This window comes from Callorhinchus milii, unplaced genomic scaffold, assembly GCF_018977255.1.
Source record: "Callorhinchus milii isolate IMCB2004 unplaced genomic scaffold, IMCB_Cmil_1.0 Scaffold16, whole genome shotgun sequence".
NCBI classification, from domain to species: Eukaryota; Metazoa; Chordata; class Chondrichthyes; order Chimaeriformes; family Callorhinchidae; genus Callorhinchus; species Callorhinchus milii.
Genome location: NW_024704757.1, coordinates 3,403,610 through 3,420,000, shown reverse-complemented (window position 1 = coordinate 3,420,000; position 16,391 = coordinate 3,403,610). Strand labels below are relative to the sequence as shown.

Sequence of the window (16,391 nt, the reverse complement as noted above, 5' to 3'; positions counted from 1 at the left end):
ACATGCACATTAGCGCAAAAAGGCCAGCTGCACACATGTGCAATAAATGAAGTCCACGTAGCAAAGTTGTGCTTTAATGAAGCGCTTTATAGTGGGGCTGCACTATATTTAGTTCTGATTTCATGATTCATGCTTTGGGACTATATGCTGGCACCTTTAATAATTGTATTTTGATTGGTGTTTTCACCTTGGACTACAACTTCGCAAAATATGCACCAAAGGTTTAAATAGTTTGTCACTGTATAAAATTTGCACAAAAATTAAAACAGAATTAGAGGAATACAATTATATATTTTAAATGCAATATAAAACGGTTTCTGATACATGCATTGCAAACACCTGGTTAATTTTATGGAAGGCAAATAGGACTTAAACAAACTTGCTATTAAAAATTAACCATTTCCTGGTTTTATTAAGATCGTCTGATTTATTACTGTTACTCACAAATGCATCAGTCTTAAATGTGACTGCTTTGTGGCCATTATAAGAAGAGTGTTTACCTTTCTGTCCGAATTGAGAAAAACACAGCCTTATAAAAGGTTTTTATAGATCAATTTTATTCTGATGCAAGTTCTCTTCAGGTTTAGTTGCCCCATAGAAGATTTAATCTCCAACAAATAAACAAGTTAATGCAGCTACTGTACTATATCGGCATCTTTGAATTATTAAGGAAACCTTGTTTATTTTTTAAGTTCACATGAAAAAATCTTAAGAAAAAAACCTAAGCTGTTAATCAACTTACATGAGACTGGGATGGTACATAGGGAGGATCATCATTGAAGGAAGGGCAAAAATAGATAACAATTATTAAGACAAGCACTGGACAGCAAGGCATCTTCCAGAAGATAACTAGCTTGGCTGAAATAGGAAGCACATGGGACTAAAAGACATAGCATGTTAGCAGCAGTTATACTACAGGAAATAAATCGACTGAAAACAAACAAATGAAACTGCACTGTAGAAAGTCTTTAAAAAGGATCATCTGCACAGTGCATGTGATTTCCAGATTAACTAAATAATGGTTATTTCACTGAACAGTTTATTTGAGGGGAAGGACAGGAACACAAAACATATTTGGTCTGCTTATCAAAGTGAGGGGTGACAATGGCTGGGCATGGCAAGTTTGTCTAACCTAGTTTTTATAAGGGCAATGAATGATTTTGAAGTTGATGGACCAGTTCAGACGAAAGATCATCGATCTGGAACGTTAACTCACTTTCCTCCCTGCATAGATGCTGCTTGACCTGCTGAGGTTTCTCAGCAACTTCTATCTTTATTTCAGATCTCCAGGATCGGCAGTATTTTGCCTTTTTTTTCCATTTGTTGCTTCAGTAGTTTAAATGAATAGTAAAGCTAACTGTAAACTGCTTCAACAATGTATTTGAACTCTAAACCAACCAAATAGAATCAAATTAGAAAGGTTCAAAAAATATTTTTTTCACCACTTCAGTAATACAGTGACAGAAAATGTGGACTGTACTGCAGAAAAAAAATAATGGGAGATATTGACTGGTACTGCAAAAAACAGAAAGCAAAAAATCTGTAAATGGAACTTTCATTTTTTATCAATTAAAAGAAAACATCACACCGTTCCTTTTAAGCAATTGCTTATATTTGACAAGATGCCTGCACTACAAATTACATTTCAACATGGTATTACTGTCAGCATGCAATTAACCCAAGGAGAAAAATTAAAGCTAAAGTAGTTTCTGGCTATAGATTTCAAATTTAAGCTAGATCCAATTGTATCTATCTATGATCTAAGCGAATAGTAGTTTAAATCTAATAGGTTAGCACAGAGAAATTTACTTGCAGCGAGGGGCGGGGGGGTGAGGGTGGAGATGAGAGAAGAGGAAGAGGGTTAACTATAATTTTCTGGCACTCTGAGACAAGTACCTTTTCCAGAAAAAAAAGTTTTAAAATAAATTGTCAGCAAGTTTCAGTATTAGAATTAATTAACTTCGTTATTAACAATAAATGTTATTTCTAAACAACAGGTCTAAAGCTACTAAAGTAGTGCTTAATTGAAAAGCATTTTCTCGGTTTTTTGATACAGTTCTCACTACATACTACTTTCCATTAGAGTCCAGTGAGCGTTCATTAAAAGGGTTAATACAGAATATGTAAAATCCTAAGGTGCTGCACTCACCTTTGTACACGTTAAGGGTGATTGTCCTGACAGCAATTCTGACCATGCTCTCTGGGTGGTTGAAAAATTTAATGGCCTCCGTGTATAGAGCAAAATCATTAGTATGCTGCAATTATAGGAGACAATAAAAGGTGAGCAAGAAAGCAACTGGGTATTCATTACCTTCTAACAGGAATCTACTGCAGATCATATTAAATTGATTAAACTAGTTCTCAAGAATCTTCTTATTTTCCTTGAAGTTTTATTTTCACTTCAAAGTACTCTCTTGAGATGCCATAATAATAATAATCCTTGCATTTGATATAGCGCCTTATCAGGTCATCAAGACATCTCAAAGCGCTTCACAGGATATACTGTAAAGTGGAGTGACTGTGTATTTCGTGGGCGAAACGTGTGTCAGAATGGTTTAGCTTGTGGGAGTGCTGTACACGTTTGCAACCATGATTCTCCATATTTTCTTTTCAACATAAGCTTCAACAAACTGGAGTGACTTCATTTTCCTGCAGTCAACACTATACACGCCAGGGAATTATGCACAGAAAAATAGCACCCATTCCCAAAGGGATAATGAGGGTCTGTTGTGGACTGTAAATCCAGTTTCTGGTGCTGAAGCTGGCTTAAGCCATTACGTCGCACGCATCGCGCTTGTGTGCTATAAGCTGGAGGCGCTGATGACGTCATTTAATAATGGGTGTGACGTCAGTGGTACTTCTCGCACACAGCACACAACAACAACTTGCACTTACATAGTGCCCTCTACGCAGGGTAGCGTCTTAGAGCACACAGGAAGGGATATCAGTGGCACCCTGACAACGCACAAGTCTGCCATTGATTGAACTTTGCTTAGAATGTGGCCCTTGAAGCTATTGAACCCAGGAGATCCAACAGCTGTTAATACAATGAATATTATTTTAAAAAACTGAAATAAGTGGTTTGTCCTAAGGAATTATGAACAATTAATCCTGCAAATTGGAGAACAAGTTAAACTAGACATAGCTATAATAGTTTAACTCTTGCAGCACATGTCCAACTTTGAGACATTATTGAGCAAGAATGCAAGTGAATGATATTCTGGTACTAATGGTGCATCCTTCAGTTTAGTAAGCCCATGCTTAAATTATAACCAAATTATAAACCTTTTTTTATCTGAGTGCAACTTTTAAAAAAAGAGTAAATCGACATGAGAAAATGACAGTTTATAAACTCATGCAGCAGTTAGTTCTGGTACGGTCTTCTATTTACAGCCTATTGGTGAAAATAAGCGTGCAGCAGATGTCCCATTTGCACGAGGCAATATTCAGCCCAGTTCCTCTTTATGCAACAGACCTCAAAAAGCAACAATAATTATACCCTTAAATATATATAATAGTAATCATTATTCGGAATAAGGTGGAAATGATATCATTGTCATAATAATAATCCTTGCATTTGATATAGCGCCTTATCACATCGTTGAGGCGTCTCAAAGTGCTTCACAGAATATAATGTAAAGTGGAGTGACTGTGTATTGTTGGGTGATTGCATGATTGCACACAGTAAAATTAGGTTCGGAGAATATGCATTGGAAAGTATTTTCAAATATCCGGCAATGTATGTATAAAACTATGAGTAACAAAGCAAAATGCTTTCTTACACTATATGAGACGGTACCACAATACACAGCTCATTATAATGGTAAAAACAAACAAGTAAATGAATGCATTATACTGTACTACCGAGCATTCCACACACGTAAATTCCCACGTGTTGGTGACATACATGGAACTCTGTCTGGTGATGATGATGGGATTCCAAACGTGGATGAGCGCCCCAATAATTAGGGGTGAATCTTTCTCTTAGGAATGTTGGATTTGAGAGTGGGGGGGGGGGGGGAGGGAGAGAATGGATGCTAAGTGAATATAAGGGAAAGATCAAAATTAAGTTGAAATACCATATTTGTGGCACATCACCCTGGGTTTGTAATGTGCCCTGGGTGTTAGACTAGGGAGCCCTCTACTGGAGAAGAAATATAATTAATTTAAAAATATTATAGATTTGGCTTTTCCTTTTCAGCATTTACTTAATGCAGTTATGTCTACTCCAGGTCTATCACTGGTTGTGAGAATAATTTTAGCTCAAGTCCATTACCGTCCACCTATCGACACTATGCCAAGCGACAACACTGAAGTACATTCATTACTAACCAGCGGCTGAATTTCCTACAGACGTTTACAAAGTAAATGTAATGTTAAATATTCCAATGTTAACTCTTACCTCATTGTAAAAAAANTGTACAGTATGATTATTCAGTTTAAGGGAAAGCGTCTTCAGGAAGGAGATGTAATATGCCATGATTTCTTCATCGGAGAAGTCAAACTTATGCACAATGATGGAATTCACATGGTTATTCGACAGCAGATAATCTGTAAAAGATTAATAGTACTGTTAAATTTGCAGACTGTCTATAGGGAAGTCAATTGTCAGGAATATCTGTAAGTGATCCGTATACCACACTGATTTTATAGTTGACTTCATCCCCACTATGCAATCTTCATTAAGTTTTAAAAATGATAGTTACAAAAGTACTTTTCAAAGTACTTTAGCTGAGACACATGAAGTTTGGGTTTCACAACAAGAATGGGTTTCACAGCAATCAAGAGTATCCAAAGCAGAAAAAAGTTTCTTCAAAATACACAAACTCCACACCACACTGCACAAAACAGAGATTTAAGTTGTTTTTATTTAATTTGCAGCCAATATCTGTTAATCAAAATACGTTAAAGGACCTGCCATCTCAATTTCAGGTAAAGTATGCCAATTAAGTAGGTGGAATTGCATTGCTGAGCAAGTATTGAGTCATGAATCAATCCTAAGTGAGAAGGATGAGATGAAAATGTCCTTTGACTGAAGGGTGTAAATATCTGACACGTAAAGATTTTGGGGCAGTCTCAACCAAGTTGCATTCAGAGAGACCAGAGATCCAGGTACGGAAGGTACAGGGGATTTTTCTGAGTGTTTTACTGAGATGCATCGGAAGCAAAGTTAAAGCACTTTCTCTGCAACTAACCAAGCTAACAGAGTGTGTGATCCTGACAAATATAGAGAGTGCAGTTAACAATGAACAAGATTGTTAGCAAAAGGCAAAATCTTTTGTCTTTCTTTCCCCGCTCCCTTCTCTGCTTGTCCTTATAATCTGTTCCCTTATCAACATCCCCCAGTTCTGACAAAGTCATAGACTTGAAACGTTAACTCATTTTCCTCTCTCCATAGATGCTACCTGACCTGCAAGATTGTAAGCAACTTCAGAGAGACAAAGATTGGGCAGAGAAATGGCAAATGAAATTTTATGCAGACAAATTTGAGGTTATATATTTTGGCTGGAAGAATAAGGACAGGTGATAACATTTTAAAAGGAGTGAAAGAGCAGAAAGAACTACAGATTAACATACATAAATTCTTAAAGGTGGAAAGACAGATGAATAAACTGAAAATAAATTGTAATGAATTAAGTGTAATTAGGGCAATCAAAGTGGAAGAGAGGTGAGGTGGTACAGAAGGTTGCCACATCCTCCTTTCACCTCTAGGATGAGGATTCAAATCTAGTTATTCTTTTCACCCACCTTTACCCTTCCTCTCTCCCTCTTTTGTTCCCAGATTCACCCACAAAACACAGTCATTCTACTTTACAATAGGCAGCTATTTAGGATGATCTCCCGACATCCAAGACACTATAAGCAAATGTAAGGGTTATTATTAGACAGTATTAGTTTGCACACACAAATCATAGGTCAGATAATAATAATCCTTACACTTGATATAGCACCTAATCCCATCATTGAGACATCTGAAAACGCTTCACAGAATATACCATACATTTTGTGGGGGTGAAACACAGCAGCCAATTGCGCACAGCAGTGATCCATAAAAAGTTGTGGATTGAGTGACCAAATCATTTTATTTTAAGGGATTATTATCCCTGGAAAGTGATCCGCCAATCGATTAACAAATGGGGTTCCTAATTACTGCTGGGTAAACAGAGGCGTAAGGAAAGTTGCCTTAAGTTTCGCCGAACCTGTCTCCTCTCGCTTTTGAGACGAGTGCTCTAAACAATACTTTCTTAGTATGTCAGACTGGCTTAGAAGAGATGAACGTACTAACAATACACTGCAGGACTCAATGGATACCGGAAAGTAATCATATTTAGATGACAAACAGCATCGTCTGCGTATGTGTGTTTGGAACAAGGAAAAGAAAGAACAATTTGCTATATTTAATGGCAGTGCTATGCACCCATTTTGCAGTCTTGAGAAAACAAAAGAAGAACGCATGGCAGCACAGTTTGGAGTAACAATAAGAAAATAAGAAAAACTTACATAGTGAGGTTTCATGGCTAATATTCTCAAAAAGAATGTTGAGAGTCTGAAGCAGCTGTACACAGACATAACGCCCTGATTTCTGACGCAAGATGTTTAAGAAGAAAACAAACATGTTCTTCTCCAAGAAAAAGCTGCAACAAAAAACGTTCTTTATTAATATTTACACACACACCCACACACAAAAGAAAAACAAACAAAACAGAGAGAGGGAGAGGAGGAAAAAAAACAATTCAAAAGAAATTTCTAGGCACTAGACAATCTTAAAATTTTACTCTACAGATGAATTCTCACACTGGGAGAGCTGATAATAAAACTCTCCATAGGCAAAACAGATGAAGAATAAACAGTAAGGTACTCACTCAAACACAGAACTGTCATTTTGATCTCCCCAAATAAGAATCTCTGTGATGGACCGAATAGTCTCCACCAGGAGGTTGCGATTACTATCCGTCACAGTCGTATTCTTCGTTAAGACATGGTACATGTATCTGGAGAAAATATTTTTTCAAATTATAATTCAAAAATACAGAAATACATCAGAGCATTTCCACATTACTTACATACCATACCAATTCTGTTCAAAATCTGGCTCTTCCAGGTGACAGGTCAGCATCTTTACCCTTCAATGTAACTAAATTAATCCTTCCTCCTCAATAGAACAGAAATATGTACCACTCTAGCTGTGGTCATGTTGACACACAAGGACAGTATTTCTGGCAACTTTTTCTGTTCCACTATTCCTTGTACGAGAGAACCCCAGGACAGCATTCAAAACACCCAATAGGTTTTTGTTTGACTTGTGGCTATATCTGAATAGTTGAGATTAGTACATTTGACTTTTATTTTTACTAACTAAGGATACAGCAGAAGAAAGTACACAGATTAATGGAAGAAAATTAAAAATATAATGCAGTGTATAAAAAAAGCAAGGATTATTATAACCCAAATTAAAGCACAAATGGTAACACAAATTAAAGCCAGAATTTCAAGGCGATGCAAATCAGATGATCAAAAAAGCAAAAACAGAATTGATAATTGTAGCTGTACAACCACATTTTCCGGCCAGATAAATAATCCCTTAAAAAAAATTTGGTCACTCAATCCACAACTGTTTGTGGGACACTGCTGTGCGCAATTGGCTTCTATGTTTCACCCACGAAATTTACAGTATACAGTATATTCTGTGAAGCACTTTGAGACGTCTCGAAGACGTGATAAGGTCCTATATTAAATGCAAGGATTATTGTTGTTGTTCTATATAATTGTGCCCACTAAAGATAGAGATACAAATCAAGCAGGAATTTCAGTATTCTGAACTAGCACAGAGCTCAGTATAGAGATCTCCACTGTAGAGAAGGGGGATCCAACCTTTTGGCTGCCGTGGGCCAGATGCCGAATTTGAGAAACATCTGCCAGTCGCACAAGCAATATTTCTGTATTTCCCTTCTAGAAACATAACATTTACACATCGCCTTCTTCACGTCACAAGGACATCTCAAAGCGCTCAACACTGCTGGCTTGGAGTGGGAGTTGATGGGGTGGGGAGAGGAAAAGATGACCAAAAATGCCATCAAAGAGTTGGATCTTGATGTACTTTGAAACAGGGTAGGCAGAGAGCAAGTAGGAGGGACTCCGGGAATGGAGCTCCAGAGAGCGTAGGCAAAATGGGATGGTTTTCATCCACGTCAGTTCGTGGGACACTGCTGTGCACAATTGGCTGCCGCGTTTCACCCACAAATACACAGTGAATCCACTTTACAGTATATTCTGTGAAGTATTTTGAGACATGACAATGGCAAAGCTGTGGGAGCAGGTTGTACAACTTCGCTGTCAAAAGGTTTATCAAGGTGAAAAGGCAGAAATATAAATGGATTTCACATTATTATAAAAACTGTTATCTGTGAGAAGTCTCTAAAACAACAAACAAAATTAAGTTTGATCTATATTGCACAACTATTTTGTTGACCTTTGGCTGAGATGCCTCTTCAGCGTCCCCCTCTGAGCTCCAAGGTGACATGCTCGGCAACAGAATGTCGTAATTGAGTCAACTCTCCATGGCAGTCTCGGTAGTCCGGTTCCTGAGCCAGGTATAATATGCCAGGGCACTGCTAATGACAGCCCAGCCAGCCTGGCCCATCACCATGACTTGGAGGGGCAGACCAGACAATTGGGGGCAGAGATTCTTTCCACTCAGCTCCTATTAACCATGCAAGTCAAAGCCTTAAAGGACAGGGTTGGATAAATAGCAGAAAAGCTTGTCAGGCACTGTTTCAATGTGGTAAATTATGCAGTTTTAGCTGGTTAGACTCCAGGAGGGCCCCAAGCCTTGGCTTTTGCCAGACTGGGCCTAAAACTCTCCAGCATCAGTTAAGCACAATGCGTTCCTCCACGGAGAGCGTGCATTACATTCTGGGACATGGGAAATTCCACGTGGTAGTGGCATGCACGGAACATTCAGTTTGTTTAGGATACTTTTAAGCACGGTGATGGGTTTCTGCATGTGAAGGCCAAACAAAAAAAATGGTTTACTTTAACAAAGAAGTAAACTCACAAATAAGCAATGGTAAACAACAACAACTTGCATTTATATGGCCCCCTTCACCTGGGGTAGCATCTCACCGAGCACTGAACCATGGTGATGTTCTACTATCCACAACTACAACTGATTCAGAACTCCACTGCTGGTATTCTCACTGGTTCAGATCCTACCTCTCACACTGTGCCCACAAATGGTTTCTCCTCTACCCCCGCATCGTCTCGTGCGGCGTTCCTCAGGGCTCTGTCCTTGGTCCCCTCCTCTTCAACTCCCCTCCTCCTCCTCTCCTATGTGCTCCCTCTTGGTGACATCATCTGCAGACACGCGGTCAACTTCCACGTGTATATGGATGACACCCAACTGTACCTCTCTGCCTCCACCCTCGACTCCAGGACCATTGCTGTCCTGACAGAATGTCTGTCAGACATCAAGTCCTGGAATGAGAGCTAACTTTCTTCAGTTGAATGCCAAGACCAAGGCTCTCCTGATTGGCTCCCACCAATGCCTCCACACTGTGCCATGACCCGCTCTGCCTTCCCCCACCTCCGCCACTGTCTCACACCGCAGGCCAACGAAACCCTCATACACGCATTCATAACATCTAGGCTTGACTATGCAAACTCCTTACTTGTCGGCCTCCCCACTCCTCCCTCCATAGGCCAGATCATCCAGAACTCTGTACCCCGTGTCCTCTCCCACACCCAGGCTCCGTCACTCTATCACCCCCATCCTCGTCCAACTCTACTGGCTTCCTATCACATAGAGGATACCGTTCAAGATCCTGGTCCTCACTTCAAAGCCCTCCATGGTCTCGCTCCCTGCTATTTCTGCAACCTTCTAACCCTCTACCAACCTGCCCGCTCCCTTCGGTCAGTGGGCTCCAGCCTGCTTCACGTCCCCCACCTCGCCGCCCCACCATGGACGGGCAGGTCTTCCGCCACTTTGCCCCCACCCTCTGGAACTCCGTCCCACGATCGTTCCACCTCGCCCCCTCCGTTGCCTCCTTCAAGACCCGGCTCAAGACCCTCCTCTTCGACTGTGCCTGAGATCATGCTCTATGCCCTACGCGCTCCCCGATCTCGACCCCCAGCTCAGGTCTGGAACACTGATTATCCAGCGCCTTGGGACATCCTCCCGATGTGAAAGATGCAATACAAATGTAATTGTGGTGGCGTTGTTCATGCGGGATAGAGTCCCGGAGCGCTTAAAGATGGGCAAAACTGGGCACGGCGGACGGACAATGATATGTCCACAATATATCCTAATAGCTCCTCGTCCTGTGGCATCAGCAGCACCGAAAGCAGCGCCTATATTTCTGTACCGTGGAAGTCAACTCTGCAACTTTTAACCTGGAACTTTTCATACGCTGTTTTGCGAGCGCTCGTCTCCAGCCAAGGAGACGGCGCTGCAAAAATGTCGTTAAGCGCCGTTACACCAAACCACAAAATAATCTGAGCGATGAGGCTCTGCGGTCAGAGCGGTTATAAAGGCTTATACAGTATTTGAAGACATCTTAAGACATCCCCCCCCACCCCCCACCTCCCCCACACAAACTAGTTTGTCGCATCAGCAGTGAAAGGACTCATCGATACTATTTGTAAACAAAGGTTAATCCTACAGCCTCATCCCCCCCCCACACCCACCCCCTCACCCCCCCTCCCCACCCTCCCCCCCCACCCACTCCCCACCCTCTCACCCTCCCCCCCACCCCCTCACCCTCCCCCCATCCCCTCCCCCCACCCCCTCACCCCCTCACACACACACAGTCCATTTCAAGCCGTTTGATAATCCCTATCCCCGCGGCGGAGAGTTCTTTTTGATTAAAAAAATATATTATGTTTTCCCCCTCAGGGCAGTGAGGGCGGCAGCGGCCGCGGCGAACGTCAGTTAACACTCAAACCGCGGTGGTGTCTATCTCCCCCCCACCCCCCACCCGCCGCCGCGCGGCCTGGACCCACAGGCCTCGTCCGCCCCCCGGATATCCTCTTCCTCTGCCCGGCCGGCCGGCACAGCCCGGGCCCCCCCTCCCCACCCTCAACAACCCCCTCAAACCGCACCACTCACTTCAGATGTTCCAGGGAATGGATGTTGCGGGGGGACTTGCCGGAGCTCCCGCCGACCCAGCTCCTCGAACGGCCGAACATCACTTCTGGAGGAGACTTGTCGGGCGCATCCTACAGAGAGCAGCGAGTGAGTGAGGGAGTGAGTGTGTGTGGCTGACGGTGACATTCACAGCCCGCGCCCGCTCTCCCCCTCCCCCTCCCCCTCCCCTCCCGGGCACAACCGCCGTCACGTCACCGGACGTCACCACCGCCGCACAGCCCGCTGGGAGATGCAGTTCGAGTCGACGCGTCAGATATCGGCCGCCGGGCGGGTTCTCGCCCAATTGGGCGGGTTTTTGCGCCCAAACGGGGCGGGTTTTGTTTCCTTCTTGTCCTGTGCAAGGTTTGGGGGGGGGGAGTTTGGGGAGGGGGGGGGGGGGCAGGTGAAAGATTTTGAAAGAGGTGGGGCTAATTTTTTTTCGATTTGTTTGAATATAATTAAAAACCTGGCCAGCTTCGGGGGGGGCAAAGCATACTTTCACCCACAAGATAGACAGTATATCCTGTGAAGCGCTTCGAGGCGTCTCGAAGGCATGACAAGGCGCTGTATCAAATGCAAGGATTATTATTATTATTATAATATTGGGCGACTTTGGGCTACAAACGTATTTTAATTCATGACACCCCTCGGACAGCCAGAAAGCCCAGTATAATGAAAAGGTAACTGTTTGCAGGCTGAGGAGCAGCCCCCCACCCCCCACCCTCTCTCACACACACACACACACACAGCTTCCAGCCTGAGAGGAGATTGGATCAAATCACAAAACACCCTATCACTGCACTTAACCGTATATTGAGACATCTCAACGACATGATAAGGTTCTATATCAAATGCATTAATTATTATTATTATATCATAACTTTAATCACAATCCTCCTCTGGGACCGTGGCTCCTGGTGACTCGCGTGATGGGAGTTAACCGCGGTACAGGTAAACGGCACTAACTCAGGTGGTTGCGGGGTTCAGACTGACCGCCTTGTGCGGCGGTGGCGGGAGAGGTTACGGGGTTCAGACTGACCGCCTTGTGCGGCGGTGGCGGGAGAGGTTGCGGGGTTCAGACTGACCGCCTTGTGCGGCGGTGGCGGGAGAGGTTGCGGGGTTCAGACTGACCGCCTTGGCGGGTGGCAGGAGAGGTTGCGGGGTTCAGACTGACCGCCTTGTGCGGCGGTGGCAGGAGAGGTTGCGGGGTTCAGACTGACCGCCTTGTGCGGCGATGGCGGGAGAGGTTGCGGGGTTCAGATTGACCGCCTTGTGCGGCGGTGGCGGGAGAGGTTGCGGGGTTCAGGCTCACTGCCTCACGCGGCGGTTGCGGACTCAGCGAGGCGGGCAGTGCGGTCAGCTCTGTGGGACGTCACCCCTGCGTGCCAGAAGGCAGCAGCGAGTAGTTGCTGCCGTCTCGTTTCCAAATCCCTTCGTGCCCCCTCTCCCTCCCTACCTTTCCGACTTGCTCACCCCCACACTCCGCCACCCGGCGCGTCTCCTCCGCTCAGCCGGCTCCGGCCTCCTGTTCGTCCCTCGCCCCCTCTGCTCCACCATCGGCGGAGTCACGATCAGTCACGGCCGCCCCGATCCCTCCACCTTGTCCCCTCCCCACTTTCAAATCCCGTCCGTGATGGCGCTTACAGTCACCTCTCCAATCCCTCTCCCGCCTCTGGCTCGGGGGTCAGACTCCCCCCCACCTACCCACCCACCCCAGGTTCCCCCACTCCCCCCCCCTCCCACACACTGTGAAGCAATATAAATGCAAGTTGTTGTGGTCGTTGTGGTTCTGTTGTCCACCCCCCCCCCAGCCGGGTTGTGGCGTCAGGCTGAGTGACGTGCGCGTCCGGCCAATGAGCGGCGGGCGTCATTGTGTGGGGCGGGGCCTCAGCCCGGCCCCCCCCACCACCACCACCACCTCCCGGGCTCAGCCAATGAGAGGGAGAGGAAGGGGCGGGAGCTGGAGGAGGCGGCGGGAACCGGGCCGGAGAGAGAGCGCGCGAGAGAGAGAGAGAGAGCGGGGGAGGGAGTCATGGCGCCCGTGTCAGGGTAGCGGCTCACACACACACACACACACACACTGAGGGAGTGAAGTGAGGTAAATAGAGAGAGAGAGAGAGCAGCCACTCGACAGAGAGAGAGCGTCGAGAGCAGCAACTGTGAGAGAGAGAAAGAAAGAAAGAAAGGAAGAGGATAAACCCCACACACACACACACAAAAAAACAATCAGAGAGGAAGAAAACAACAACAAATGTCAGTGCCGCCTCCCTCCAGCGACGCCAGTCAGTCAGTCAGTCAGTCAGCAGCAGCGCCACCAGCACTGCCGCAGTCCCCCCATCTCCTCGCCGCCGCCGCCGCCATCGCCGGGTACCGGTGGCCGCTGAGCCCCGCGATTCGCTGTGGAGCCCGTGGCGGATGAGCTGCCCTATATGTTTTACGTGGGATTGTTCTTTGTGAACGTGCTGATCCTGTACTACGCCTTCCTGATGGAGTACATCCTCCTCAACGTGGGCATCGTCTTCCTGCCCGACGACTTCGACCAGGCGCTGGTCGACCTCGGCGTCCTGTCGGACCCGGGGTCGGTGACTTACGACACGGACGGCGAGTTGGATGTTTTCGACGGTTATTTCGACTGAGAAGCCTTGGCCGGCGGGTGGGGGAGAGAGAGAGAGAGGGGAGAGAGAGGGGAAGGGAAGGAAACGACCAAAAAAAACAAAGTGAATTGATAATAAACTAAAAAAAAATCCCATCCCTCGTCCTCCCCTCTCACTCTCTCTCTCTCTCTCTCCTCACTCTCTCTGCCCTCCACCTTCTTCTCCTCCTTCTCCTTCACCATCTCTCCTTCCCCGTCCTCTCTCTCCCTCTCTTTCTCTCTCTCCCTCTCTCTCCCTCTCGTCTCTCTCTCTCCTCCACTCCTCTCCCCCCCAAAAAAAAAGAAAAGAAAAATAAAAAAAAAATGGAAAAGCAACTGGATGTCGTGTCGCCGGGGTCCGATTCCCAGAGCTCGGTTCACCAGCGAAGCACTCGGCTGCTGAAGTAAAGGGGAATCTCACAGTATTTATTTACAGTCACACTCCCCCCTCCCCCTCTGCCCACAGGGAACTTACTTACCTGAGGCTGGTGTGTCTTTTCTCCTGTTTTTTTTTCATTTGAAAAAGAAAAAAAACAAACAAGAAAAACTCAAGACACACAACACCAGAAAAAAAAAAGCAAAGATGCGCTGTCTGGTTTGGGTGCATCCGAAAGCGTTGTTCTGGGCTTTACTTTCTCAATCCCGGTTTAAACTGTTGGAAGACTTGCCTCCTGCAATGGATACCCACGGGAGAAAGTGAGGGATCGGGTGCCTTTTCCTTACCGCCGTTCCCTGGCCGGTCGAGAGCTTTGCAAATACTATGGATTATTTTCCAGATGGTATCTGGCTCATAAACGATGGGAGTACCTGAACACCATTTGCAGAACAGCAGACCTGCCTGTCCAGGATTAACTAACAGTAGGTATCTTGTTTTTTTATATAATTGAACCTCAGTCTCTTCCCATTCACTTCTCCAGGAGGGTGAGAAACACCACACACACACACACACACATTTTGCATCTGAGATGCCTTTCGTTCTCAGCTTCCTTTCCCACGCCATCGGGGAGGCTTGGACATGTTAGAAGCTTTTTTGTGTGTGTGTGTGTGTGTTATTACACATCAGCCTGCTGATGGTCACCTTGCTATTGAGTGTGTTTGCTGGGATGGGGGGGGGGGGGGGGGGGCAGGACCAAGCCATCCCACATTTTAAATGGCAGCCCTCATGGGATACAGTGCAGCAGGAACTGTACCAGTGCTGCACACTTCGAAAATTATATATATATATGATATATATGTTTTTTTTAAAAAAAGGTCTATGTTTAATTAGTCTAATTGGATTTGATACTTGGGTCTGCACTGGATCAGCTGATTGCAGGCAGGAAGGACACAGGAAAGGGGACGACGCACTGGATGGAGGGGGAATGACTGCAATTCATTGATCGCTGCTGCAGAGTTGTGTGCGAACGTCATGGGGAGATGTGATGGTGGGGGAGAGCGGCAAAACACTGCATTGAGCTGTTTTTGCTATTCTTCTGAGTTACATATGGGGAGTGGGATAAACCTGTTTGTGAAGTGTGTCCTTCACTATGTCCTTCAGATTGTTTGCCAAGAAAAAAAATTCTGACATCAGATACTTTTCGGGAGTCCGTTTGATACTTATTCTGATTTTTAAAAAATATTACATAATAGTGTTAAAAGGGTTCACTGCAAAGGAGCATTTTAAAGTGGACATATACAGTTCTGTTACTGGGAGAGTTCTTGCTGAGTGCTTCATTCGGATTGCAAACTGAATGCAACACAAGTAGTCCTAAAGATAGCTTTGAACTCTGTCTTGTTCACTATCCGATCCATATATGGTTAATTAAATTGATTTTTTTCTAAAGTTAGCCATTTTGCTCCTTAGTACCTAAAGTTGCTTGAAAGTTTTGGTTCTATGGATGAGCCTTGTTAGTTAGTCACACTCTCATGGGTTCAAGTTCTACTTTGGGACTTTGAACTCGCATAGTCGAGACTGACAATCCAGTGCAGTGCTTGGGGTATGCTGTTTTGTTTGAGGTGCCATCCTTCATCCTGTTAAACATCTCATATTCTCATCTCATAGATGTTAAACATCTAATTCTCATCTGACAAGTCAGGTGGACATTAAATAATAATAATAATCCATGCATTTGATACAGCGCCTTATCACATCTTCGAGACGTCTCAAAGCGCTTCACGGAATATACTGTAAAGTGAATTGACTGTATATTTTGTGGGTGAAATGATAAGTACGGCACTATTCAAAAAAAAAAGGTAATTTCTCCAGGTGTCCTAGTGATGCCTCAAATAATTTTTGATAAGGCACTATCAAATGCAAGAATTATTATTCTTATAATAAAATTGATCAGTGACTTCATGACTGTGTGTGGGGCATTGCTGTTTGCAGATTCGCTACCACGTTTGCCCACAGAAGTGACTTGCTTTGGCAACTGAATGTTGGAATTGTTTCAACCCTCTCTAGCTGTCTCAGCTGGTTCAGTTCCTCACCCAGGCAGGTCACAGTGCTCCAGGGAATTGCTGATGACAGCCCAGTCATCCTGGCTCATCTCGAGAGGCATATACTCGCAGCAGGGATTTCTTCCCGGTTGGCTCCTGTTAACCCTGTAATACAAACAACAGCAACAAAATTACATTTATAGAGCGCCTTTCACGTCTGGA

The 16,391-nt window shown here is 44.7% G+C and overlaps 2 protein-coding genes across 5 annotated transcripts in view; one reads left to right on the top strand and one right to left on the bottom strand.

Moving 5' to 3' along the window:
- clec16a (C-type lectin domain containing 16A) overlaps positions 1-12,603 on the bottom strand; it is a 110,649-nt gene extending 98,046 nt beyond the window's left edge. For all 4 annotated transcript variants that reach the window (XM_042340953.1, XM_042340955.1, XM_042340954.1 and 1 more), the window contains exons 1-7: positions 12,579-12,603; positions 11,105-11,214; positions 6,864-6,992; positions 6,502-6,635; positions 4,403-4,551; positions 2,150-2,255; positions 743-748 (exon numbers count right to left, since the gene is read on the bottom strand). In XM_042340953.1, the coding sequence (XP_042196887.1) occupies positions 743-748; positions 2,150-2,255; positions 4,403-4,551; positions 6,502-6,635; positions 6,864-6,992; positions 11,105-11,184 (604 nt within the window). In that variant the 5' untranslated portion in view covers positions 11,185-11,214; positions 12,579-12,603. The remainder of the gene's footprint in view (positions 1-742; positions 749-2,149; positions 2,256-4,402; positions 4,552-6,501; positions 6,636-6,863; positions 6,993-11,104; positions 11,215-12,578) is intronic.
- dexi (Dexi homolog (mouse)) lies at positions 12,052-13,821 on the top strand. Its single transcript, XM_042341151.1, has 2 exons — positions 12,052-12,073; positions 13,508-13,821. The coding sequence occupies exons 1-2, from the start codon at positions 12,052-12,054 to the stop codon at positions 13,756-13,758; spliced, it is 273 nt and encodes a 90-aa protein (XP_042197085.1). The 3' UTR covers positions 13,759-13,821.
- The last annotated feature ends 2,570 nt before the right edge of the window (positions 13,822-16,391 follow it).

Excerpts from the sequence above, each read along its gene's own strand:
- dexi (XM_042341151.1), top strand. The coding sequence starts at position 12,052 with ATGGGAGTTAACCGCGGTACAG. Across the intron at positions 12,074-13,507 it reads GGGAGTTAACCGCGGTACAG|CCCCGCGATTCGCTGTGGAG; the intron begins GTAAACGGCACT and ends GTGGCCGCTGAG.